Source organism: Rhamphochromis longiceps, linkage group LG18 (assembly GCF_057381845.1).
Source record: "Rhamphochromis longiceps isolate RC_006_pf linkage group LG18, R_longiceps_female_GT1.1, whole genome shotgun sequence".
In the NCBI taxonomy this organism is placed as follows: domain Eukaryota; kingdom Metazoa; phylum Chordata; class Actinopteri; order Cichliformes; family Cichlidae; genus Rhamphochromis; species Rhamphochromis longiceps.
Genome location: NC_140574.1, coordinates 18,796,949 through 18,824,050, shown reverse-complemented (window position 1 = coordinate 18,824,050; position 27,102 = coordinate 18,796,949). Strand labels below are relative to the sequence as shown.

The 27,102-nt window shown below is 43.3% G+C and overlaps 1 protein-coding gene across 1 annotated transcript; it reads right to left on the bottom strand.

Moving 5' to 3' along the window:
• Positions 1 to 566: 566 nt before the first annotated feature.
• bcl2b (BCL2 apoptosis regulator b) lies at positions 567 to 26,639 on the bottom strand. Its single transcript, XM_085389273.1, has 2 exons — positions 25,521 to 26,639; positions 567 to 3,014 (listed from the first exon to the last, which is right to left on the bottom strand). Exons 1-2 carry the CDS (start codon positions 26,067 to 26,069, stop codon positions 2,877 to 2,879), a joined length of 687 nt encoding a protein of 228 aa, XP_085245399.1. The 5' UTR covers positions 26,070 to 26,639; the 3' UTR covers positions 567 to 2,876.
• Positions 26,640 to 27,102: the final 463 nt, after the last annotated feature.

Here is a 27,102-nt window from a genome sequence, read left to right as displayed (position 1 = left end):
CCCTCATTTTCTCGCGCCCACTCAACTCTTTCAACATTAGTTTTACTGCATAATGCTTTTCACAAATTCCACCGAACAGCCCGGGCGCCATAGCCTTTGAAGACAAGTGTGATCAGAACAGAGGCAGGGGGTGTACAAAAACCTGGCCGCAGGGCATTTGGGGTTTTTGCACTCATGTTTAGCGGCGTATGGAGCAGAGGAGGGAGGCTGACAACTGCAGTGTTTGGGGACAGCTTTGATGTCTGATGGGGTGCGGCTGCTGCTTCTTCTGCACAGTCCTTCACAAGGAGACTGTCACGTTGACACAGCCAGGCTTTATGCAGAGCAGAGCTGAGCAGAGCCGTGATGGATAACAGATAATCAAAAGAGCACGGCTCTTCACCTAAAACATCTCTCTTATTCTGTTTGCTGACTGGCTCCGACACCAAGACAGGAATCAATAAGACACCAAAGCAGCATCAACTCGGACTTCTGCATCTGCTGGAGAAAAATCTGGTTTATTAGGAACAATATGATCCCACTAGCTTATCGTGGATATAGCAGTAAACAACAGAAACACAATTCACTTTTCTTTTTTTTCCTTTTTCTTTTAAGTGCTACAGTTTTGCGATTATAGACATAAAACAGCACGGAAACCATAGTGCTACATTCATATATGCACAGAGTATAAAAATTACAGTATATTGCTGTTAAAGTCTTCCTATTCCTGCTCATAGCACCCTCAGTTTCTTACACACACACACACACACTCATACACACATGCTCATACACACATCACAAATCACACTGTGAGCTGTTGTAATGAAAACTGGGTGGTTTTAACGTGAGAGCTGAGACACGGTTTAGGTCTGGTAGGTCAACATTTTTTACAGATAAGCACTGAGTTATCATTGGAGCACAAGGCTGACAAAAGTTAGGCTAATATAGTACAGTAACACAAGACAAACCCTCCACAGAGAGATCACAAAACCTCACTGGACAGACTCAGTGAACTGAAGCAAAGTGTTTTCTCCTTTTAGCTATTATGTATTTTTTTCTTCATTTTTTTTTCCTTTTGAAATGAAAGATTAATACAAGTTAACTTTGGTTTCCAGCTCTCTAGGATACTATACTGAAAAATTGTGGCAGTTTAAGCTGTGAGTAAAATCAACAGTATAGCAGCCTTAAGCCGATGATAATACAAAACGGGGAAAAAAATCACTTTTTAAAACATGTCTTTTTTTTTCTTGTTATAATAGCAGCCAGGAAATAACATTGTTACAGTGTGATTCCTTAGAAGAAACTGTTAAAAATCTGTGATCTGGTACCTCTGAATAAATAGAAAAATGCTACCTCTTTGTTGCTATTTCTTGCCTGTTCTGTTATAAATATGGTTACGCGTAGCAGATATGCATTGTGTTAAGACATCGTGTCTTTCATCCATGCAACGACAAAGAAGCTGAAGAGTTTTAGTGATAGAGAAATTTAAAGAAAAAAAAGAAAAGAAAAGGTTTTCCACAAGTGACTTGCTGTACAACGCAGTATTTTGGAGGCCTTGAGTGCTTCCAAATTTGCAGTCGGACTGTAACACAAGACAAACATCGATTACAAAAACAGGCTGAAAGGAACCAATCAATGATTTGGGATGCATTTGCAGGCTGGAGAGAGGGGACATCTCAGGTTTCACACATGGGACCCCCTGGCTTTGCTGCTGGCATCTCCTCAGTCATTTGCGAGAAACTGCCTTCGGTTCAGAGTTCATTCTGTGGCAATACCAAGCCACTGTGAGACCTCAGCCGGGGCGAGGTCTGAAACCTGAGCGAGCCCATTCGACAGTAAAAGAGCTGTGATTATTTATAATTTGTAGGGCAGTGATTTTAGAAAAGGAGTGTGTCAGGAATGCACTCTTAAAACTGTTTATGCAGCAGGAACCCTACTACAGGGTTTATTCTACTTCTGCCTCTTTCTTTTATGCTGTGCTGCACATCTCTCGTTCATCTTTCAGGCTTCTTTTGCATATTTTTTTCTAAAACACTCCACATGCAAACTATTCGATTCGGTTTGCTGCAAAAGTTTAAACCCAACACAGGAGCTTTCAAAGCGCTGCAAAAGAGCTCAGTCTTCTAGCAGCCTGTCCTCCATCACAGGCCAGGGAGAGCATAATGGAGCAGTGTGTGCTCAGAGTTCACTGGAGCGGTCTGAGGGGTGAAAGCAGTAGACACACACTGCGCTGGTTGTAGCGAGCTGTTTCCATTACACATTCTAAGCAGCTGCTGTTTGGAGGAAGTCCTTTGAAAGACGACTTGTGGGGGTAACTGGAGTCCACAGTTCAAATGGGGTCCTTCACCCTAAAGAGCCGGGGTCGAGGCTGAGGCCTCGCCCTCCCTGGCATCATCGTCACCATCATCCTTGCACCCCCCCACCCTACATCCTACCGCCACCACTACCACCACGAAGGCCTCCAAACCGAGGACCTACACATGCGACGTCTAAACTAACACTCAACGTTCATGCTATAACTCCTAGAGAAGCAGGACGAGCAAAAAGAAACCGAAAAAAAGCAAAGGCAAAAACATGCACTCCTCGTTTCTCCGCTGTTGTAGTCAGCTTAGTGCGATTCCATCTAAAATGCATCCTTTGCTCTGTGGGTTTCGCCTCAGGTTTCTTCAGTTGCTTTGATTTGTGAATGTTTTGACACGAAGAGGCAGGGAAGAGGGAGTTTTTTCTGGGAGAGGCTTTGAAGAGATTCAGAAGAGTCTGAAGGTTGTCTCTGAGGGGTCAGGGGCATCTTTAAAAAAGGTGCAGGGAGGGGGGAAAAAAAGAAGGAGAGGCACCAGGAAAAAGAGGAGGAAGATGCTGAGATGAAAAAAGTCGAGCTGATTGAAAAGAGGCCTTGTTCACTTTTGTGTAAGGTATGCTCCGATGGTGAGGCTGGCCGCTCCGAGCGCAGCCAAGCCGAAAACTGTCTTGATGGAGGGCCAGGAGCAACTGAAGACGGAGTCCCTCTGTCTGTCGTACAGCTCCACAAATGCATCCTGAGATGAGAGACAGAGAAAACTGATTAGGCTTCTGAATAACATGGTTACCTTCGCATGAATACTTTTCAAGTTCTTAAATAAGGTTTGCATCTCATAGTTCTTAAAGGAGACATGAGTCACAAATAAATCATTCTACCTTAAAAGAAGGATCAGCAACTGCCTTAAACAGCCGGTCAGTGCAGGTTTTAACCGAACGCTGCTCAAACAGGGGTTAACCCTGCATTTGATGAGGACTATTTTTAGCAGTCGCCTGAAAGACATCGATTGACTGATATGTGGAAGTCCACGTGAAGCTGTCTTAAAATAATCTACAGCTTTCATGCTAGCAGCAATATGGATTGATATTTATATAGCGCTTTTCTACTCTAATTGAGCACTCAAAGCAGTTTTTATGACAGCCATCATTCACTCTATCGTATAGCACTGCCTAAGTGCCTTTTCTAACATTCACACTCCAATGAGTGCATCAGGGCTAACTCAGGGTTCAGTATCTTCCCCGAGGATGCTTCAGCATGCTCTGCAGTTTATTCGGGATTATCTAATCGTTTCTTTACAAGAAAAAGTTGTGGGTAAGAGGCACAAACAAATAAGGCATACTTGAAGGTTGGCTACACATGCATCACTTAAAGGAATAATTCATTGATGTCTTTGATCTTCTTCCTGGAATTTGTGTGATTACAAGAAAAACACAAAACACTGCAGGCCATATTTAATATCTCATTTTCCTGCCTGTAGTTTTGGTTTCATTTGTTTTAATAATAAGATAAGTTTCATTCACTTCCATGTATTGAACATAGATTTTATAGGAAAAAAAACTTGGTAAATATGATTTTTTTTGTCTAATTTGGGTGAAATGACCCTTTAAAATGTAAATCCCTTGGCTGATACCAAACATGGGTGGGAAAAGAATGTCATTACACTTATGCTGCAGGCAGATCCACTACTGTTCATCGGCTCTCACACCCTCCTACGCTTTTCATGCACAATGACACAACCCACTCGGAAACACATACTACCCAAACACAGGAATCACCCAAAAAGGCCCATTCGCAACATTTTTTTCTTTCTCTAGCACGCGGATGAACACTCCAGTGCTCAAGCACGAATATATTAAAGCTGCTCACGGTGTCTCAGTGGGTTCAGCTTTCTGCCGCTAAGAGGAGTTTTAAAGGAGGCCAGTTAAAAACGTGAGCGTACACGAGGAGCATCTGTGCAGAAAAGACCGTGGCTGCGTGTCTTAGATGAGGAAATACAGACATCTGCTTAAAAGCGGTGACAGCAGGAACAGCTGGACAGGAAGTAATGGTGCTAAGCTAAATGCTCTCCCACACACAGACAGACACACACACACGCACACACAGCAGATTATCTTGAACCAAACGACAATAGAGGAAATTTTAGGGAGCTCTAGGGGACACCTCCTATTGAATATTTTTCTTTTGTTATGAGGCTGACCACATTAGAAGGTGTGTTGTGAAGCTGTACATCTGATCTCCTTTGAAGTCTCCATCTCTTGAAGTCTCTATCTGTAATTTGATCAGATCTGTGAACAATGGTGAATTGTTAAGTTTGATTCACTACAACATTATTGTGTCAGTTCCCATGGGGATCTATTACCAGTCTATTTTAATCTGTCTGGTTTTAAGTCAATTTACCTACAGTAATTATGCTTTGTGTTACTTTTATCGGAATACATGTTTTTTTGACCTTGATCTAGTAGAAGATTCATTATACTCTCTTTCGCTAGTGTCACGTTTTAATACACAGCTTCCTTTTTATCAAACAAAAAGCCCACACAGGACTAAAAAAAGGAGGCATCTATTCTGAACTGCTGTACGGAGACAAAAGCATTTCCTGCTTCCCTTCCTGTCCTGTGGCATTCCTGAGGCTGGGGGCTGGTGACAGAGGGGAGGAAGGATCAGCAGTTTTTTTTCTGGGCCCTCTGATGTCAAAACACACTGTGTTCCGTAAATCACCCGGCAATATCTTTTACCACACAGCATTCTCTTTGTTGCAGCTGGGCGTTTTAAACTACACCCCCGGGCTAGAGACAGTAGTCTAGGGGAATGCTAACAGCTCGGTGAAACTGTAAGGCTCTTATAAATTAGCTAAATGCTAATTTCAAAAAGTATACTCACTCAAATTGGTAAAGCTATGGTGTGATGCTTACTGGTTGCATCACACTAGAGTGAAATCAGAATGGCACTCAGAATGCATGTGTTGGAAAAATGTACTTTTAAAAGTACTTTTATTGCACCATGTTCATTTATTCATGAGCTGCTGTAACAGGATTCAAATGGCTGAATTGCCACCTCAGCATGCAGTCAAGTTCTATAGTCTTGCTAATGACCTACTAATTTTATTCAGGTGTGTTGCAGCAGGGACACATGTAAAAGCTTGAAGACACCGGCCCTTAAGGACTGGAGTTTGACACTAGAGGCCCAGAGTTCAGCACCCTAAACTGACCTCTTTAGATTGCTAGGGGATTGCTTAGATTGCTTGGTTGGAAACAAATTGTCCCCAGACAATTGTAGTCTCACTCAACAGACTGGTGAAGGTTTGCTAATTATTTATAATCCCAGACAAATTGCCAACAGGTAGGAATCAGTCTGAGACTAGTCTGTGGTGCTGAGCGCAACTTATCTGTGATGCGTCTCTTTGCAATAGGGAACTCGACTCAGCTGGTTTTCAACTGGTTGTATTCAAAGTTGCCAAATGCCAACTGACTCGGAGTAGTCACAGACCTGCTCACCATCTTTAAAGCAAATATTTCAAAGGCAACAAGATTGCAAGTTCAGTGCAAATAGTCACAATAATTTTAGTCATGCCACGTTCTCCGACTGCTGTTTTCCCAAGTGTGACCGTAGCATAACCATCTAACGCCAGGCTGTTAACATAAAGTAGAGCTGAAGCTGGTTTTCCAGGTCTTCACCAAACAGAAACAGAAATATTAAGGCTTAAATTTAAGGCATGGCTGCTGCAGATAACACACCAATGCAAGCAGTCTGAAAATTATTTTGGCTTGCTGTGCTATTAATTCATTAATTTGACTGTATAGTCACTTAGCAGCAGGTACCTAACACACCCAAATAGTCCATACTTGCACTTTGCTAAGCTAGCTTGCTAGCTAGAATAAACTTCTTACTTCTCACCTATTCACCCTGTCATCCAAATACAATGAAACAATCAGCTCCAAACACACAAACAACGACACACAAAACAAGATGGTGGCAGTCATAGTGTTAAAATCGAGCTATGTCCATCTTTCACATACAGTCCATGTAATCTATGTAATCCAAAACTCTGTGTCCATCTATCCTGTAAGTGTTGACACATTTATCCTCTGGGCATCATGAGTATCTGTCCTAAATTTCATGGCAGTCCATGCAAATGTTTTTGAGATATTTCAGTCTGGGCTAAAGCAGTGTACCAACTGCCGCCATCATCCCTGGAGCCTTGCTGGTAGTGTGGAAAGCAAAATGTCAGGGAGCATTTTTTATTTTGGAGCGCTCTGAACAGTCTCTGCTTTTGAACGATGACACCCGTCTCCCTCTCCAGGATACAGGTATTAATAAGCGAGCAAGCTCTTCAGTCACACCTCTAAGCCGAAGGAAATGTGCTGATTGGCAAAAACACCATTGTGTGTTTTTCCTCACCTACGCCTGGAAAATAACAGTTTGCTGAAACTGTAACTCCAGCCAGCAGCAAGGCGCGCATGTGACCAGCCACTAGCAAAGCTCAACAAAATGGCAAACTCATGTGTGTCCTTGATATGTCCCAGACAGTCGCCATAGATTATCATCTATTTAAGTCTGAAACAAAAGCTGGCAATTATAATAAGAGGTTCATACGAGCTGTGATGGATGTTTAAAAGAATCCCACAAGGGCATGGGTGGTAATAACTCCAGGTTGACTCAGGGGAGAGCTGGAAAGCAGGAGGGGGGTGGGGGTGTCAGGTGGATATCATGAGACTGAGGCATGCTCCACTTCAGCTCCTGGAACTTTTTCATCCCCGCATTAGCGAACAGCGCTGCCACAAACATGTGAGCAGTGTGGAAAAACAAACCTTGGCACTTTGTGTTTTGGCCCCATTTCTGTTGTTGTGTTGACTGTCATTCTGAAAAGCGGAGTCTTTACAGAAAAATAATGATAAGCAGGTGGGAAAGAGGACACAGGAAGTTGACAGGGACAAGAGAGCACAAAAAAACACGGCCAACAAAAGACTTCATAATCCCCAAAAGCTCATATTTGCCCCGCAGCAAAGCCATCTGCCATCAGCAGCAGGTGTGCATCTGGGAAATAAAAGTCCAGGCTGCAGTTCTCTACAGTATTAATTTTTTCGATCAGTGGCTTTTAAAAGGTCACCCCCAGCCTACAGAGACCCTGGAGTCAATGGGAAAATGCCTAGCCAGGTTTACACACACCCTGCCTTCATTTTTACTGCAAACAATGAATCCTGTTGAGAATTACATACAGAGCAAAAGAGTTCGACTGAGCGGTGAGGACTTGAGTCTCCCATATGCAGCAGAGGGGTGGCGACTGACTGCATGAGTGTCACGGTTACCCAGGCTGGAAGCTTCACACACAATTTGCTTTTCCCACCAGCGGGAGAGAGTCTATCCTCGACCTCTGATTTGTTTTTCACATGATTTACACCTCTGGGTTTTGCTCAGTGTCTTTCTCATGGACACAAAGAGATTTTACACAGCTGTCTTCTTCGGATGGCTTTACGTTATCTTATGGGCAACGGGAAATACCAAACATTTGCCAGATCCTTTGGGTATCACACCCCACACACTGACACAAACTTTTGGGAACGATCCTGCAGCTTCTGTGGAAGATAATGAGTGATCTTGTGTGCTTGACTAGCTCCGATAAAACCGCAAGCAGCACTTTGCCAAAACAGAATAATGATTAGACAACTGTCTCTGTTTTGGGAATCTTCTCTGGATAATTGCGGGCAGACTGTGACTGAGAGAAAGGGATGTAGGTTAAAGTTCAACTTGTGATTAAAGTGCCCGTTGTGGCTTCACTGCTATATTCACCTCTGAACTGAGCTTCTCCCCACGCTCTGTTTATTTCCTAAGCGTTCACATAGTAGCGTACTTATAAAATTACATATGCTGCTCCTGCTGCCCTTCTTTCATTTTTTTAATTAGCCTTTTGCAGACTCTCCACTGCTAATTAAAGTCAAACAAAACTCCCATTTCAGGGGTGGAGGGGTATGGGAGAAAAAATGCAAGGAAGGCATTATTTTCTCATAATAGATCTGTTTTGATCAAAATATACACTTATATCGCTCTCTTTCATGTGGGTGCATTATTATTTCATGAGTGCGAGCGCATATACAGATTCAAAACATCTGAAAAATAATAATAAAAATAAACAGGTCAGACATCATGACAGTGACAGTACTGCAAGCGCTTGTCCTGGAACAAGGTCAGCTTCGATCAATTCTCCAGAGTGGCATCCATTGACCAAAAATCAGATGACGGAGGAGTTTGTTGCAGTACTCATTACCCGTTGAATCCCCTGTGTCAGCAGCAGCAAACAGCTTGGAGCTGAGGACACTGAGCCCTTCACTGCCCTGTGACAATACTGCAATACATGGAAACCACAGCCTCGCAGTCCAGCGTGACAAAGTGGGATGTCGAGCTGTACAAATCCAGCCCAATCAATGCGCAAGTATTTAGTGGATCAGCCCGAGTAACAATAACACTTGCTTCTTTGAAACAAAGGACATACGTATGCAGTGACAAAAGATACCTAACTGATGAGTCGCTTATAAAAAAAATTGCTTTGGTTTTGCAGCAGTCTATAAAATTAACAAACTGTCACTAATGGTCATTTATCATTGGCTAGCTTTGAATGTCATTAATAATAATCATCATTTTGAAGTCAGCCTGAGCATCTTCCATTGCAGACTGCCACATCTGTACATAACAGACTGTGATGTTCGACATCCTTTGAGTCTGAAAAATTAAAGCCAGCAAGGTGTTTGCTTTAAACCTGCATTCTTCCAGGTGGGCACCAGGGGGCGACTCTAAAACATCCAGATTATGTTAAAGTTTATGAGTCAATGACCTACTTCTGACTTGATTTATGATGTCGGTGAACAGTTACATGATGAGTTTATGGTCTCAGTCACCAGTGTGAACCCTTATTTAACACATTATAATGTTACTTTTGTTAATTTTGGCCCTGTATTTAGTAAAAATAATAATTTTTAAAAAGCCAATTACGCATCTGAGTTGAACGTCTTCAATTCCTCAGTCAGATCCATGCCTCAGCTGTCACTGGTTCCAAAAGACCAAGAAGACAATGGCCAAAATGCTCAATTTGAGGCTTTAAAACAAAACCTGGAGCAGGCTGATTATGACACAGGGGCTACATCCATTTTATTTTATTTTATGTTTTTAATGATCCACGTGTTTTGATTTGCCCCGACTATTTGTGTGCGATGCCATTCCTGATGCAACCCTCCCCGTTTTTCTTAGCTTGGAGTGCTTAGGAGTGCACAATTGAATTAAATACTCTTGAATTCAGTTTTATTTATTGGGACCAAATCAAGATGTTTTATATTGTAAGGTACAATTATACACCCAAAGACAGTTAATTAAGCAATGAAGGCAGTAAAAAAGAAAATAGAAACTTTATTCAGTTTGTGCAAGCAGCTCCACTAACCTCACCTTAAACTGAATATTATTTTGGTGAGAAAGACTCCCCGAAGCTTGTGTAAGAAGCTTGAGTAAACTTTGAAAGTGAAGAGCGTTATTGACTGTCCACGCGCTTTTACAAATGAATTGCCATCCTTTAAAATGGCCAGCCAATATGGAAGCCATAGAATACAGAATTGGCCCGACAGAGCGGGATCATGACACAGTACAAGGGAAATTGGAAACCTTTTTTAATATGCCCCCCGCTTGAGCTTCACTGCAAACTCAGGTTTCATACCTTCCGCAGTCATTACGTTCGAGTCAAGCGTAAAGAGAGAAACAATTTTGACGTCGGATGCTACCCCAAAGGCTCATAAATATTCAAATTTGCATCAGCAACAGCGGCTGCAGCATTTGTGTGTTTACAAAACAGCTCCCGCTCCCGTGGGAGTCAGCCTTCTCCACTGGAACATGAAATGTGATCGGCAGTAAATCACCCACACTCCTCGTGACACTGTTTTTTTTTTAATTGTCTCCATTATTCATTGTCTAAACTTACCAGATAAATGAGAAACAGAACTTTACACAGGAGACTTTGGTTTCTCTGAAGATATGTAATGCTTCAATAAACTTGAGGTTTTTTTAATCCCATCAATGAAGAGAAGGAGGAGGTGCAAAACCACGGTAAAGCAATTCCAATTTGTACAGGGGGGAAAATATTCAGAGGATTTTGGGGAAATATAAACAGATTTTGAATTGACAAGCATTGCATGGCCTTGACTGATCAGTTATGTACTCCTTGATTCTTGTTGAGACTATTGATTTTTTTTTACTGAACAGCTTTGATCCAACATGAAATGAAGGACAGGGTAACCTTGCAGTCTCAGAAGACTGAAGGCAAGTGCATAGAAGCAGACTGCACTAGCTTTCCCCCTGCACCCAGGGTTTATCAGCAGACTACACCTAAGCTCAAAGTGTATTATACACAATCAATCACTTTTACATGTAAAGCAAAGAGACATCAAAGCTAAGGGAAAGCCACAGAGAGACAATCCTTTCCCCCCCCTCACAATAAACCTCTGCAGCTCAGTCAATAGAGGTTTTTTTTTTTTTCATTCTTTAAAATGAGCCAATCTTGTGGTTTGACCTTGAACATTTGATTCAAAATCCTTCATAGCATCCCAAACCAAAGCACAAAGGAGCCCTCAAATAGATACAATGCAGCTAAATGAGGATGTCTGCCTCGTCTGAGGATGTCTGCACTGAGCGCATCCGGCCTACCACGGAGGAGGAAGTGACAGAGTCCTGCCAGATAGAGAGAACGCAACTGCTGTGCAGCTATAAATAACGAGAGGCTTCATCCTAGCCCCTAGTTCAGGGCTTCCCGATCTAATAAAACAAGTCTCATCTCTGCTGCTCGCTCCATTTAAAAGGCCACAGATGACGAGTGAGAGCGCAGAGGATGAAAAGGGGCAGCTGAGTCATCGTCCACGTGTGTGGGTGTGCTTGAAGTGCATTAAACCTGGCTGCAGTGGCTTTTTAGTAAAGACAGGATGTCTGCCACTTGGGAGTCTAAGTGGTCTGTGTTCTTGTCAAGGAAGCTGTGCATAGCACACCCAAATCCATGTAAGCAGCACGCAGGCCAATAAACTGTGGTGCTTTTCTTTTTTACACTATGTGAGCCTTTCCATCCCAGGTCGTGTTGTCCAAATGTTGCACTCACAGGACTGTTAAAGTGGACTTGCATAAAGACCCACTTTGTAAGTGAAAGTGGCATTTAAAACATGCAGAAGGCCTCAATGGAACAAAAGGCAAGGTAGGTGTAGGTTAATGATTAGACAGAGGCAAAGCTTTCCACCATTCAAATGACTCTATCGGCTTTGAGTAAGCTTTGTATTTGCCGCTCTCTGGAACCAAAGCACCTCTTACTCTAGGAGAGCATGAGAGCCCCTGCAGTTCCAATTTCAACTGTTGAACTATCACTGATTAGTTCAGATGGGAAGTCCTGATAGAGACCGTGGGAAGCAACAGATTCCAAGGTGGCCTATTGCTTCCCCACAAGTCCATGGGAGAGGCCCATTTCCTGTGACGAAGGCAGCGCCGCTTCAAGCCTTAAAAGTCAGATCTGCCGACCCCTTTAGACCTTGAGAGCACACAACCAACCTCTTAGAAAGCCACTCCAAAAATAGTGGCTGCCTAATCCCAGCTAAAAATGACTACTGTATATGGAGTAATGAGCGGGACGTGCGGGAACACCATCTGCAGCAGGGCTTCAAACTTCACGTGACACGTGTGTGGTGACTAATTGTTCTGAACTTGACCCCCCTCCCCAAAAAATGGAGCCATCTGAAATAATGCGCTCTGCTTTCAGTCACTGTGGTCTTGTGTGTGCAGCTTCTTTGTGTCGAGCCCCTGATGTAACAGAATTACATAATCCCAATGTTCAGAAAGGGGCTTTTCAGACAGCAGTGATAGGCGGTGTAAAGGACCTCTATGGCGTAGTTAGCATTAAGTCACTTTTTGTGCTTAGACGGTGCAGGAATGACATCACTGTCTAGTATGAGACTATGACTTCTCTGTGGTAGAGCCAAGCATGGCTAAATCACAGAGTCTGTTCGGGTAACTAGGAAAGACTCGAGGCAAGCCAAACATGTAGTCATACTAATACCGTGGAGAAAGGGAGGGGGAGCAGCAGGGGAGAGCCACAGTTGGTTAGAGACTGTAACTAAGAGATTTGTATTTGTTTTGAACCATTAAGCGACTCCTAAATCTTAGCCCCTAGTATAAGAGGAGGCAGACCATAAAAAGGCAAGTTTTAGAGGGAATGTGATGTTATTTTTCCTTTGATGAAACACCAAGTTGTAATTTAGGAAGCACGGGTAAACAAGTCAAGTGTAACATCATCTAATAGAGAATTAAACGTGTCAGTGAAGGAGAAAGTATTAGAAGATCAAAGCTAGACACCCAGGGCCTCCCGTGGTCTCCTGTTTCAGTCGGCCCCTAAATGAAAGCTTGTCAGTTTTGGCAACAAGATACCAGAGCGGTTTACGTGATTAGAGAACACTGGGCCAGGTTTCAGGTGTAGCTGGGTTCCCCGTGTTGGCCATGTAAATGAGAGAGGCCAGAGTCTGGGACGAGGCATGCTGTGAGGAGAACAGAGAGCAGCAGATTGAGCATCTCAGATGTCCGATAATGTCAGAGAAAACAATCATCCGTTTGAGGTACGGCTCCCTCAGGAAACGGCTTTGAAGTGGAGGAGAATGGAACTGAAAAAGCACTGAAAACTTTCCACAAAGTCACAGAGAAGGTATTCACTGCCGGTGGTGGAAAGCACAGCTACATACAGTATGCTGTCACTTCTTAGACTTAAAGCCTGCGGGAAATACTGCCGATTCCTTTCTCTTTAACAATAAAAATAAACAGTTCATAAACAAACAATTCAGCTCTTGCTGCATTTTGATTAAAGTACTGCAAGGCCCTGATTGGTGCGCAGAAATGTGACACTGCCTCTCAGAACCCGTCTCCAGCTCTGCTCAATCTAATTAGAACAGAAAAAAACACAGAAAATGTGAAATGTGCCTTGTTGAGGTAAACACATTTTCCTTTTATTTCATTTTCCTTTCCGTGTGGTTCTAAAAGCAGGATGTTCACTTTACAGTGTTACTTCAAGAAGAGGGGGTTAAAAGAAAGAAAGAAGAAAAATCATGTGGGGAGACAAAGCAAAAGCCGATAAGGGAAGGAAAGCATATTTCCCACAGGCTGAGAGTTAAAGCTCAGAGATGCATGACAAAACTTCTCTAAACATGGACGATGAGGTCATTTTATTTAGGGGGGGGGCGAAAGGAAAGCAATGATTATTCTTATGCAATTTCACTTCCACTCAGACAATCTGAGAGCAGAGGCCGTATCATGAGCGTCAGCTCTAAAAACAATAAGTGAAAGAAAGAATTCCACTCTCTTTCCTCTCAGGACGGGAACACTGGGGGAAAGTTCATTGACCTCTCTCAGGCAACCAGCTGATTTTCATCCAGGCTGGGGGAGAGGAATGAGTGGAATGTATTGATGTGTGGAAACAAACAACCCCGCTTGTGTGCGCGTGCGTTTGCCCGAGAGGCTCGATATGAGAAGGAATGAGCCTCGAGTTGAACCAAGTCAGCTGCGAGAAACACGGCTACAGCAAACCCTTTGAATTATGTAATGAAAAAGCTTCGGCTAAATCCTTCTCAGAAAATAATTACTCAACGAAAGCCCAATCAAGCAGGCAAAGAGCAGAGGTGGACATTACTTCTGTTCTTTTTTCTTTCTCCTTTTACTTTTCATTGCTCTAAACTCAGCATGACTCACAAAGACCTTGCAGAGAGCTAGGGCGTGCTTTTAAAAGACGCATTGTTTGAACTATCTTGAGCAGCTTGGCTCATTCAGAGCTGTGTGACCTTCCCTGTCTGTACGTAAAGACCAAAGGGAAACAAGCACAGCCTACCTGATGAATGATAATAAGTTGCCTATTGTGACAGTGAAAGTCTGGAGTGAAAATGCACAGAAAACTAATGAGGCATATGTCAATTTCATAATGGAGGAGAGTTTCTGTTTCTCTCTGGACTAATCCATGGAAAATGTCATTAATGGGGTTCGGTGCCTGCCTACTGTGAGCTGGCTTGTCTTGAAACTGCACTGCAAGAATAAGATACTGCACCAAAGCTGGATGTTAAATAATGCGGGAGAAAAACAAAAGCAAACATGCAATATAGGTCCAGCGATTTTCCACATGTACAGTATGTATTTTTAGGTTTCGGGATATGTAATGCCCATGTGGATGTTTCACGAGTAAATTCCTCTGCTTTAAAGTCAGCAGATGGATCAGCTGAGGATCAGATGATTGTTGAGTCAGATGACTTTAACAAGCAATTTCATCCAAGTGTGCTCTGTAACTTTGGATTGACCTTAGTCTCCTAAATCTCCTTCTTTGTATTTAACAGCTTGAATTCTATTAGTGTCATTATTCTTTGGGCTTTAAACCACGGTGGCTGCTCCAGATATTACCCTCTCCGTCTCAACCTGGCTGCAGCAGATGAGGCCGTAAGAGATAGGAATGCCTTTTTTTATAGCTTTATAAGCCTCCTCTTATTTCATGCCCTTCCATCTGTCCTCATCCTCCTCCTCCTCCTCCTCCAGAACCCTGTTAGCCTCACCTTCTGATCAAAGACACCTTCTGAAGTCCAGGCTTTAAAAAATTTTTTTTACCCAGGAATATTTTTTAATCTCCTGTCCTCCATGAAGTACAGGAATGTGGACTCATTATAATTCAAATCTGGAAAACATTGGCGATCAGGGGGTCTGAGCGTGATGGGTTTGGTGGTATCAGAAAATGAGTTGGCTGATCAAATAGTGCCTGCTGAAATTCAGCTGATTAAAAAAAAGAACAAAAAAAGAAACACATCTGTACTTATTTCTTCGTGCATCAGTCCAACCGCCAACTGACTTCAAATGTGAGCAATAAATTAGGCAGTTTACAAGTCAATTTGCAGAGTTGATTAAACTTCTAGTGGTTAGATTTGCCGACATGAACCTCGTCTAGACGGGAGTTAAAACCTCACTATAAAAGCAAAATGAAGCCTGTCACCACTAAATCTTGGCACCATAAAAGTTTGCTCTGGCATAAGTCATCAAATGAGTGCATCCTTAGAACATACACAGACATAAATCGTCACTGTATTGTCAAAAGAAATAGCAAAAAACATGAAATAAAATCCCTAGGAAGAAAAGGAATCACTGTCACTACTACGGTATTCATTTCTTCATGTTTTCTTTGAAGTATCTGTCAGTATTTCAAGATGTAATGACAGCCCAACAACCAATTAAACGTAGAGGCAGAGTAGATTCTGTGAAATTGCTGCAACATAACGCCTTGGCAATAGTGGGTTTGCCCCTACCGGCGAGATATCTGTGTCAAAAGTAGCACGCAGCTGTAATATTCCGCGCCAGCTGCAGCATCCTGACAGAAGGTGATTGTAGATTTGAGAAGATGTCAAGAGAATTTAGGATGGAGACTCTGAAACAATATGTAGAAGCCAGAACAATGCTCTCTTGGAAAAGCTTTTTATCTTCCAAGCGTCATGGGTTTATAGTTTTCTCTGCACTTCAAACCTAATTAGTCGCCATCAAAGGCGATTGCAGCAGGGTGGTGCTGTATGAGCTGTGCCAATAGGGAGAGCTCGCACACCAGCTGAAAGGAGTCAGGAAATTTAAAACATTTTTAAAAATGTGCTAAAAGATCTCACCCAGGTCTTTCCACAGAGACACTCTCCTTCAGGATGCATTTTGATTAATCACATGCACATACAATCTGACATTCACAGCTGCTGGTCTGCTGAGTTAATTGAGGCTCTGCTCAGAGAACCATTGCAAACCATTGGAAATGCTGAATCTATAACCCGTAGTCAAATAGATTTCCAAGCATCGGCTGACCTCACTCGATGTCGACTGAAACAGATCAGATTTCCTGTGGGATACTTGCTCTCATGCCAAAAATCATGTTTAGAGATGGGGTGCACAGAATTATTTACTCCAGACCTCCACAGACGAGGCAGAGAAATCTATTTACCATTATCTGGCTGTTGTCATTTTTGGAAGAGCGAGTACTCAACAGTTCAGAGAAGAGTCAATAATGGCATGCTGTTTGGTAATGGCCAGTGGTGTAGCTAGCTGCGCCGGGGGAAATCCCAGTGGAGATGGTTGTGGTGTCTGTGTGAGCGTGCACGAGCTTGTGTGCGTTGAGGCTGTATGGCATGGCTAACAGGAAGCTAGGCACCCCGAGGCCATCTGCTCCCTGCCATGGCTCACATGTCACCCTGTGACAACACAGCATTATTGATTCACACTACCACATCCGCTTCTTTGTGTACACACTGATGTGCCACAGTGTATGTGTGTATGTATATGCCCGTGAGTGTGTACACAGCCATTTTGTTGACAGCAAATAATTGATTTCCACTAGCACATCCGCTTCTATCTTTGCCTGTACGTGTGTGGATATCAATGCTTTAAGCCTTAAAAGGTCAATTTACCCTGAACCACAAATTAGCAGCTAGCCATGGAGATAGTTTCGCTTTTGTTTTAAACGTACACTTTTCCATGTTTTTTGCATCAATAGCAGAGTAAATGGCTGCGTGGGATTTGAAAGGTTGAGATTTTACTGTCTAACTTTGCAGTTACCATTGCCACTATGGAACATTTAAGCTCACTGTTTTGGTTTTGCAACCTGCTCCTTTACTCTTCATTTGCTCCCATCAACCTTGCATCACGAGCGTTCAGTTTACACTCCTTAGACGCCGGAAATATGAGTAAAGACCGATGCTAATCCTGCTTTCTGTCTGCTAAATTTGTATTGCATTTGCAGCCTGTTTTGCTGCTTCACCGAAATGCTGTTAATTATCGCTTTAGTCTTTGCTGCTGCTTTCTCTGCCCCAAAATCAATAAAACTGATAAAAAAAAATTGGTCTCATAATCTTAAAGTGAAATTTCATAAACTGCAGGTCGAATCGCTATTTGAGGACGCCTTACAGGGGAAGTCAGTTGCTTCTGACTCTCATGCTAAAAAACCCAACTTTCGAGCAGGTAAACATGTTTACAGCCTGGTACAGAAATACTTTGGGGCTTTCTGCCTAATTTCCTCTCTGCTGTGTTTATGGCGTTGGTTCTTTTTGGGACATTTTAAAAGCAGCTTTCTTACGTAATGTGACCTTCTGCTTGGTAATTTGTACTAACAACCTGTCCTCTGTGCTTCAGCTTTGGTGAGGGAAATTGTAATATAACCCATACAATGGACATAACGTACTTCCTAACTCAGCTTGCTAGCATTAGCAGTAATTGTTGCTAGAGAAAAAAGTCACGTTTTTCTTTTTTGTATACCTGTGTTTAGATCATAAACAATATAAAAGAGCGTGACGTCACTCACTGGTGAGTCCTGATACGAAGCCTTGTACTGAGTGTCTTTTTTGGCAGTGTGTTGAAACCTGATGTGATGATTGAGGGGTGGATTGGGCTGGGTTGCGAATATTATGAGACAATGAGCATACCATGAATATTCCTCCCTTCTGACTCAAATAATGATCATAGTTTATTGAATTGACTCAGTGATTTATTCAATAGAAAATGAAACTAGCGATTTAGCTCAAAAACTCATCAGGAGAAGGTTTGTTGATGTCAGAGGCTGAGAGAGCTGAGGGCTGTTTTGTCATAGACTTGTACCGAGTAATCTCACGTGACAACATGGTCACATTCAAGAGTTGGCCGCCATATTGGATGTGACAATCATCGATTGCTAGTGAAAAATTTGTATTCTCTCGTCGGTTGGCTATGGTTACTGTAGTCGATGGCTCAGATCAGTTGTTGCACAAAAAAAACTCCTGGTGACTGTTAGGCACAACTTTTACTTTGGATGCAAACCTTCTTCATTCCCGGATTGTGTTGTACTTTTCACAGATTTACTACTGCTTGGAGTGTAGCTATTCAGTATTTGTAGACAAATCTGTCACTTCATGCAAACTATGGGCAACTGAACCGACATGAACCAATATGCTTGGGACCAAGCGTTGGATTGTTCACCCACTAATAGGAAACGTGAGCTGGGTTTAGACCATCGTGAGACCAAGGAGGTTTTGTGGTTGTCTGTGTCTGTGTGGTTGTGGTGGTGGGGATGACACTGACCAGTCTCTAGGTCCATGTGACAGGGACTTTCACAATCATTTTCCCATAAACTCCCATCAACCTCTAGCAATCACTTACATCCAGAGGCTGCCAGATGGCTGGTCTGTAGGTCTGCGTGACTAGGGCTTTGTCACTGTGATTGTCACCAAAAATAAAAATGTTAACATCAAAGTGAAACATCTTCTGCAGCATGTCTTTGTCTTGTCTTCCTCCCCTCACCCCCAACTGGTCGTGGCAGATAGCTGCCCGGTTCAGCCTGGTTCTGCTAGAGGTTACTTCCTATTAAAAGGGAGTTTTTCCTTTCCACTATCGTCAAGTGCTTACTCATAGGCTGTTCGTCTGGTTGTCGGGGTTGTCTCTACATTATTGTAGGGTTTTTACTTTACAATATAAAGCACCTTAAGGCAACTGTTGTTGTGATTTGGTGCTTATAAATAAAACTGATTTGATTTGGACTGAATTGAATCAAAACCTTCAAAACCTCAATAGAACCAGAAGAGACAGCCCCTGTTGGACTGATGGAAACTATTTCGCTGTTGGCTTAAGTGTAACGAAGCAGACAGAAGGGATGGATGTAGTGAAAGAGGAGATGCAGAGGGTTGGTGTGACAGAAGAGGATGCTAGGAATATGGTGAACAACGGAGGTAGATGATCTGCTGTGGTGACCTCTAAAAGTGAGCAGCCAAAAGAACGAGACGAACTCCTGGGATTGCTTCGCTTTTCAGATCCAGAAACTACATCTGTAGTTCAGATCTTAGATTCTCAGGCTGGAATTAATTCACAGTGAAAGCTGCCATTCATTGGGGAAACCTAAGACAATCCACTACCTGTTCAACAGGCTTTGTCTTTGTGAGGAGACATACTAGACTTCAAATGACAGTGGATATTGCTGCCCTAGAAATTAACTGAAAACATCAAATCTCTTTTTAAGCCTTTTGGGGGTTTGACCCAAAAATATCTACAGTAGCTAGACAATGGGAGGAACCATTTAACCTTGCCCTATATTGATATGCTGCGCTGCTTGCAAGGGTGTGCCTAGTGGCAAAGTCAACTTGCGTCTCAATAGGCTTCTCATTATCCGGCTCCCACCGTGACAGGAAAGGTGGAAAACTCTTTTATCTGCCATCTCAAATGGTTCATTAGGACATTTTTTCCATGGAGGACGGCGGTGGGTTCGTGATGTGACGCTATCACAGAGGCACACAGGGCAGGGATTTACGCGTAACATGACAATTAGAAGACCACACAAGAGCAGTGATGGTAATGCTTCTATATTTAGAGGCCTCTCGCATGTCCCTGCATTTTTCAGGGATCTGGAACGTTACCTGACACTGAAAGCCAGGTCTCTGGGTATTAGTGTGTTTGGGCACGTGTATGTGTGCAAGTTAATACGTCTCATGTGGTGGGGGTAAGAGGGAGGAAGAGGATGAGGGAAAAAAGAGGAGGGGAAAGAGGATATAATCTCTCAGCTGGAGCTCATAAAGCTTTCGGGACATCCATTTAGTGTCCAAGTTTATCTGCTCCATATATTATTTATCAGCGTATCCTCTCAGTGGGATGGTAGCGCTTAGCTCAAGCACTTGTCCCTCATAAAACAGGAGCTTAGAAGGTTGAGGTGACTGCTTATTTGAGCAAAAGGGATCAAAAGGAAACAGTAATATGGATGAATTCTCAACTTTCAATCTGTAAACTCGCGTAATCCTAGAAGTCCAACACAAAGAGTACAAAATAAAGAAAAAACACTGATGTTAGCTTATGTTCATGGTCCACTGACATGACTATCCAACTAAAAGAGCTGGACACTCAGGAAAAAATCCAGGTTGTGTCCGTTTTTTATTTACAGCCCCTGTTTCCCAGCAGACATTCTGCCAGCTCTCCCAAGAAGGCCCAGAAATAACTACAGCACAGGATGGGGTGGAGGGTCTCTGGGGTAAAGGTATGTTGCGGAAAGACGCAAAGCATATCCCCTGCAAGTGCAACAGAACAGGATTTGTGGCCTGCAATCATGCCGTAAACGGCAATGAGACATCCAGCGTGGTTGGAAAGGTGAAGATGGAGTGCATGTGACTTACTGCGGGCAAAAGAGTATAATCTGAAGCTGAATAGAAATCAAAATGAAAAGAGATTCAGTGCTTCTTAAATCCACACACGGGACTAAATGCTTGGCTCAAACGTCTTTGAGACGCAGATAGCGAAGAGATTGCTGGAAGAAAAATGTTCTTGTTGGACTGATTGAGAGAGCTGCGGCCCGCAGCAGCCCACGTCTGTAGGAAATGTTCCTGAGATTACAGATGCTGTGCTGATGGGTGTAAACACAGTGGCAGATGGTGAGCAACCGAGGCCTCCCAAGCAAAAGGGGTACAGTACAGGGGAAAATCTTGGCTGCCTCTCGCCACATTAAGCTCCTTTGTGGTGCACAGTCTCCATTACAGAGCTCAAACACATCCAACGGTAAAGTTGTTGTCAAAATCTCCAAGCTGATTCTTATTTAGTTTGTTTCTTTGTTTGCTATTTACATTTTTGTTGCGTCTCCAGCTGTAGAATGACAGTGTTAATTGACGGGGTGGGAGGGAGAAAGCCTAAAATGCTATTTGCGCAAGTAATCATTTATTCCTCGGTCTGATTGCTCAGAACTAGAAGGCAGCGTTCACACAGTAATGAGAGACCAAAAACTGATAAACAGCTACAAATTAATGGATGAAAAAAAGGGTGTAACTGAGTGTGACAGCACGCCGCATGACAAGAAGGGAATACTAGCTCAGAGTGGATGTAAGTCAGTCATGACTTACAGAGCTCATTACGCTGTAAAGCATGTGTCCTCAGAGGCAGCGCTGCGTTCACCATCAACATAGACATCTTTGTGTTAGAAAAAGAGCTCAAAGCTAAAAGAAGCATAGCTGAAACAGTTCCTGAATGGCGCCCTGATTAGTATTGACTTGCGTTTAGCAGGCTGAGTTTGCATCTAGGAGACGCAAATTGGATGTAAGTGAGACCTGGTCGAGAATTTCTTTTGCTCTCCTATGAATGGCTGCATGTGCCTCCTTTGTGATTTAGTTTGTTTGTTTGGTTTCTTTTCCTGGGTTTTTGTCTCTACTCTGCCGAAACGTCACCTAGATGGAGATTAATGACTTCCTTGCTGTCCCACATCCACTCAGCCTCAGCAAGGCGCCGTAGCCAGATGCCTGCTATACCATAGCAACATGCTGGTCCCACCCATCGAAGAGCAGCCTGTGCTCTGGGAAACCCCCACAGGATGGACCCAACCCAAACGCACATTGTCTTTCATAACACACACACACACACCTGGGAGACACAGAAAATAGACCACCTGGTTAGCAGCATTCCACAGACACCTGATCTCACTGTTTGGGGCTTAAAAAAAGAAAGAAGGTTTTTCAGTGATTTAACTCCTTCCTCTCACTTGTTATAGAAAAGCAAGGATTTAGAGGCATGTTAGCATATCTGAGGAATATTTCCACAACTTAGCAGTAAATACAGGGAGCACAAAATCATGGCAGTTCCCTCTGATGAATGTGTGGACCCAATTTTATGACATTGTGCAACTACAGGAGAGGCCATGATCATTATTCTTCTGTGGCTTCAACAGCTGAATGTCTGCACAATGACTTGGTGCAAATCCATCAAAAATAGTGCTGTTTTCAAAGGGTAAGAGATCACTTTGACCTACTGGTGGCCACAGGGAAGACTGCAAGAACAGTGAGATTCATCCATAACAGCACATACACATTTTTTTTTTAGGGAGAATTCAAATTAGGGTTGTTGAGAAAGACCAAGAAGCAATGCCATCTTTAGAGCGTGACTAAAAACAACAAAGATAAAGAAAAATCATTTCTCAACATCATATCTGACACTGCTCTTGGTTAACCTCCAGTTATGAAACTGCTGTTTTTCTCTTGAAGCACAATTTGGCATTTCGCTCCGTGCCGCCCTCTCAGCCAGTCAAGCGTCTGAGGTCAAGTATGTAATTTCGGAACTCGGACGCCGTCTGCCACTTTGTTCAATCACTTGGTATTTACTGCAAGCGCCTGCAAATAAACACAGGTGCGCCACGTGTGGGTGAGTCTGCAGCCTAAATGCAATCGTTCCCTGATTGAGTGCAATTTCTGTCAACAAAAAGGCCGAGTTTCTAACTGAATGTTAGGGACAATGAAAGGACGGTGTGTCACATCCCGGGGTGTGGGAAGCAATCTGTGCTGAATGGGAGCCATTTGGCCCCTCAGCTGAGATTTTGCAAACACAGTCACTGCTTTGTCAGTTTTTTAAAGGGAAGATTTTCGCCGAACTAAATGTGTATTTGACTCACTCGCAACACTTAGACTCAACAATGATTAGTGGGTACCGTTCACACTATTTTGGGCTTAAATTGTCTCAAAAACAACAGGAAACAGAGGGTGGCTGATAGAAAGCTGTTTCCACACCACTCTTACATGTCAAAATGTCAGTGATAGGCTGATTAGCCACCCACCTTTGTTTTTAGAATGGTGGAAAACACAGCACTCACCTCTTCCACACAATAACACAATGGACAGGGTAAGTGACCATAAATGCAACCTGTCTAAACACACATTTAGCCGTGTTTACCGAGTGTCTTCATTGTTTGGAAGATGTGTAAATGCCATTTAAAAAGTTTTATTTAGAATTATCAGGTCGAACACTATAACAAACGACAGTGAGCTCATGAGAAACGACTGATTTGTGAAACCTGTTTTATCCTCATTCCTCTGCTACAGCCACCCGGCACGTGAATGTTCCTTAGAAAACAGGTGACCCAGGTGAGGTTAATGCAGAAATGTAGCACATGTGTCTCATTGCAGCAATGCAAAGCTTTCACAATAAAACATAATGGATACCAGATCATTTGCAAACAGTGGCAGCCATTGTTTAGTCCCCACTGAGCTCTGCAGCTACAAATGAGGAAACTGAGGTCACATCCTTTCTCCCCCCTTTTTTTGTACTTCATAGGCTCATTTATACACTCCCCCTACCTGAAATTTCACCTCTTGTAAAAAATCTTTTTTTTTTAAAATTTATTAAAAGAAAATTAAGAACTTGCGCGACTAAAAAACTGAAAATAATGAAAAGAAATGTTTAAATCAATGTTGCTAACCCTGACCCTCTGGACAGGTTTCCATGATCTAAAACATCTCTAAAAATCCCCTCTATGCCCTTGAGATCCCTGTTGAGAGATATCTGATTAACAGTCTCTGCATATCCTCTGTGAATTCATAATTCAGGAAGAGGCCAGTACAAAATCAACCCGATGTTTAGCAGACATTCTCAAAAACATACAAAAACACAAACACGTCAGTGTATAACAGGCCGCCGTTTTGGCTCCGGAGGAGACAAAACATAGCAAAAAACCCCCAGCTTTGTTTCACAGACTGAAAACACAGTTGACTTTTATTACATTTCAACATCTGCAAAGCCAGTTTTCACAAACCCAATCCAGAGTACAGACAACGCTGTGTTTGCAACGTCAGTTATTAAAGGTCATGCAATAACACCTCAGGAAATTCCCTACCTGACACCCGTTCAGATGAATATAAATCAACACCGGTGCATGGCTGCATATGCGGAAGCTACAACAGAAACTGAGCCAACACTAACATATTCAGGATTAAACTGTTTTAGAGCTTACTTTGAGCTTAAAACTAATTGGATGAGGTTATTCATTCCCTATACTGCAGACATATGCTTTCAAATAATCCTAAATAATCCTTTGGATTAAAGAACTGTGCTCTTGCTCTCTCTCTCTCTCTCTCTCTCTGTCTCCAGTGGATGTAGAGATACAGTCATCTCCACCCAGCTGTAAAACCCAAACTATGATGACCTACATTATTCTACAGTGGGCTCCAAAGACCCCGAGCAGGCATCTCTGCGGCCCCAGTCTGCGCCAGCTTCAAGGCACAGGTCTGAAAAAGGCAGACAAAAGAGTCCCAACCAAGATGCAAACAGAGGACGGCATGTTAAACACAGTGGCTGCAGATTAGCACTCTGTGTTCTTGGAGGGCCCTCCCTCTGTTGCCTCCCTTTGATATGTGGCACAACCTGCCACCTCCAGGGGCAAGGCAGACTCAAGGGGAATGTTAAACGGTCTAATCCTTTGAGATGAAACATTCGATATGAATCATTGATAAGCCCACTCAACACACGCCCCGTTTTTATGATACCTTCCAGCTAAGATAACCAGGCAGTGCAAACGTTATGCTCTCATTAAGAGCACCTCGGCTAATTAAAGGTTAATTCATTGCAAGTCAGTTTTGGTGGCTACTGAGGTGCACAGCACCCCCCCCCCCCCCTTTTTTTTTTTTTTGCAGGAGGGTTTGCAGCTGTAATAAAAACCTGAAAAATTAATATGACAATGCATGCTTGTTTCAGATTCAGTGTGGGCATGCATTCAGCCAGGTGTGTGTTGTGCCAAAAAAAGGGCATCTGATAAGCTGAACCCTGTCCAGTTATGCCCAGAGGCCTAAACACATTAATTCAATAGTTTGCTCTTTGCTGACATGTGTCTGACCTCCTCCCTTCTGCAAGAATGAGGGCCTGCAATGCCTCACGTGACAGCGGGACTGAAGCACTTTCCTGCATGAAGATTCAGATACAGGTGGATGGTGAAATGCCCTCTCTCTCCAACACCACACACACAATCCTGTTTCTTTTTATAACTAAGCTTTTACTTCCCCTTAGATAATAACCTCTGTGCTCCAATGACAGCTCTGCCTCTGCTTCTACAAATGACAGGGCGGGTTTTTTATAGAGACGCGTCGGGAGGTGTGATAGAGAAACCGCTGTTTGATTGGTCGAGTAAGTTTAACAGTCAACGAGATCAGCCAGTTAGAGCAAGTAAAGTAAAGCCGTTCATCTCGCTCGCTGCCTGACGTGCGTCACGAGATCACCCTAAAAGGGACTTTTCTTTTTTTAATGATCAGCTACACATGTGGTTTCGATATTGAGCCCCGTTAAGCCAGATCAAAATGCACTTTTCAGCTCAGTCAAACATGTAGGCCTACACTGACCGAACTAAGTCACTGAAATTCCTTTTAATCACAGTTAAAAGAGGACTTTTGCGACCCCTTGGCACACTGCTGCAAAGCGCTCAACTACACGGAATCAGACATACCCATCCCCCGTTATCTTGTATCCAGCTGTTAAGAGGTCCATTTAAATACTCCGTCATCCAGTCTGCGATGTTGTCCACCTGGGATGACATCCCCTCGTTGGAAGCGCACTCCACGCACACAGTGCCCCCAAACTCGAAGAAAGCAATAATCCGGCCCCAGTTCACCCCGTCCCGGAACAGTTCGTCTATCACCTCGGCGAACCTCCTCTGCGCCGTGGCGGAGGTGAGATGCAGCTGCCGCGACATCTCCGTGAAGTCCGGCTGGTACAGTCTTTCAAGTTCATCTCCAGCCTCGCGCAGGACTCTGTGGATGCCTGCGTGTGGGTCGGACTGTGGGAGCCGTCTGCAGAGGTGGGTGTTGCTCTCGCCGTCAGGCCCGGTGCTGGCTTCTCGGCACCGGTGGACCAAAGTCGGTGGAGGGTCAGTTATCGATCCGTTATTAGCAGCATCTTCTTCTTGGACAACGCGAAATCCCCACACGAACCCCCGCTTGGAGAGTTTATGGCAGATATACTTTTCCACAATATTGCGATTATACTCGTTCTCCATTCCGGCTCAAATTTGGCACTTTGTATATCCAGTGGTTATCCTAAATAAAATGCATTTTGACCAAATGTGTGCACTGTACAATGCTCTGCACAGGCTCGTCCAAAAAGCTGGGGCTGTATTCAAATAGGTAATGCAGCGAATGATCCCACACAGAGAGGAGATACTTTACTCGTGAACTCGGGGGAAATCCCTTGAAAAAAAAACTGCACAGAAACACGCACTAGAAGTCAAAACAGGCTGGTTCCGTGTCAGCAGCAGTCTTCATTTCCCGAATCCTTGGAGGGACACTGGCGACCTTCTCTTTGCATAGAAATCCAATATGCGGAAGAGGTTGGGAGTAGTGTTGTTCTATTTCTGTGCACATCACCCAGACGTGGATGTGTTGCGATTAAAAAAAAAATGAATGAAAGCCAAAGTTGTTCACGCCTGAAGGGGTTTTAAAGGCGGCCAACTGTTTTAGCAGCCTTACGCACGAACCAGACGCGGGACTGTGCGCCAGACAAGGTCGGACTGGAGTCCTCTTCCACGATTGCTCCACATATCCTCCGAAGCAGCTCCCTGCTCACCGCTAGTGGGCCGCACTGTTTAGTGAGGTATGCCTGACGTCAGCTGCGGAAAGTCTTTCCTTTGGCTGCTCCAAGTGCACACCAAGAACTGCGCTCAAACCATTTATAGGCCATATTATTATTACTGCATCCTCGTTTTAAGGCAGATCACGTTACCCAGAAAATTATATAAACAAGAATATTTTTAAGATTTAGATATTTTTTATGATCGAAGACAGAAATCTTAAAAAGATCACAGGGTTAGGGGCAGAGGACCACCCTGGCGAGGGATTGCTTTGATGTAGTCCAGCCACCCCCTTGTGGACACAGATTTAACCTTACAAGTGCAAAACTGATGCACCAGTCTACATTTTCCCTGTCTTCTTTAAACTTTTCTCATCTTTTTTTAAAGCATCTCCCCTATTTGTCATCTACTTATTCTCCCACAGGTCTAACGAAGCATCTAAAGTCCTGCACTCTGTAAACCC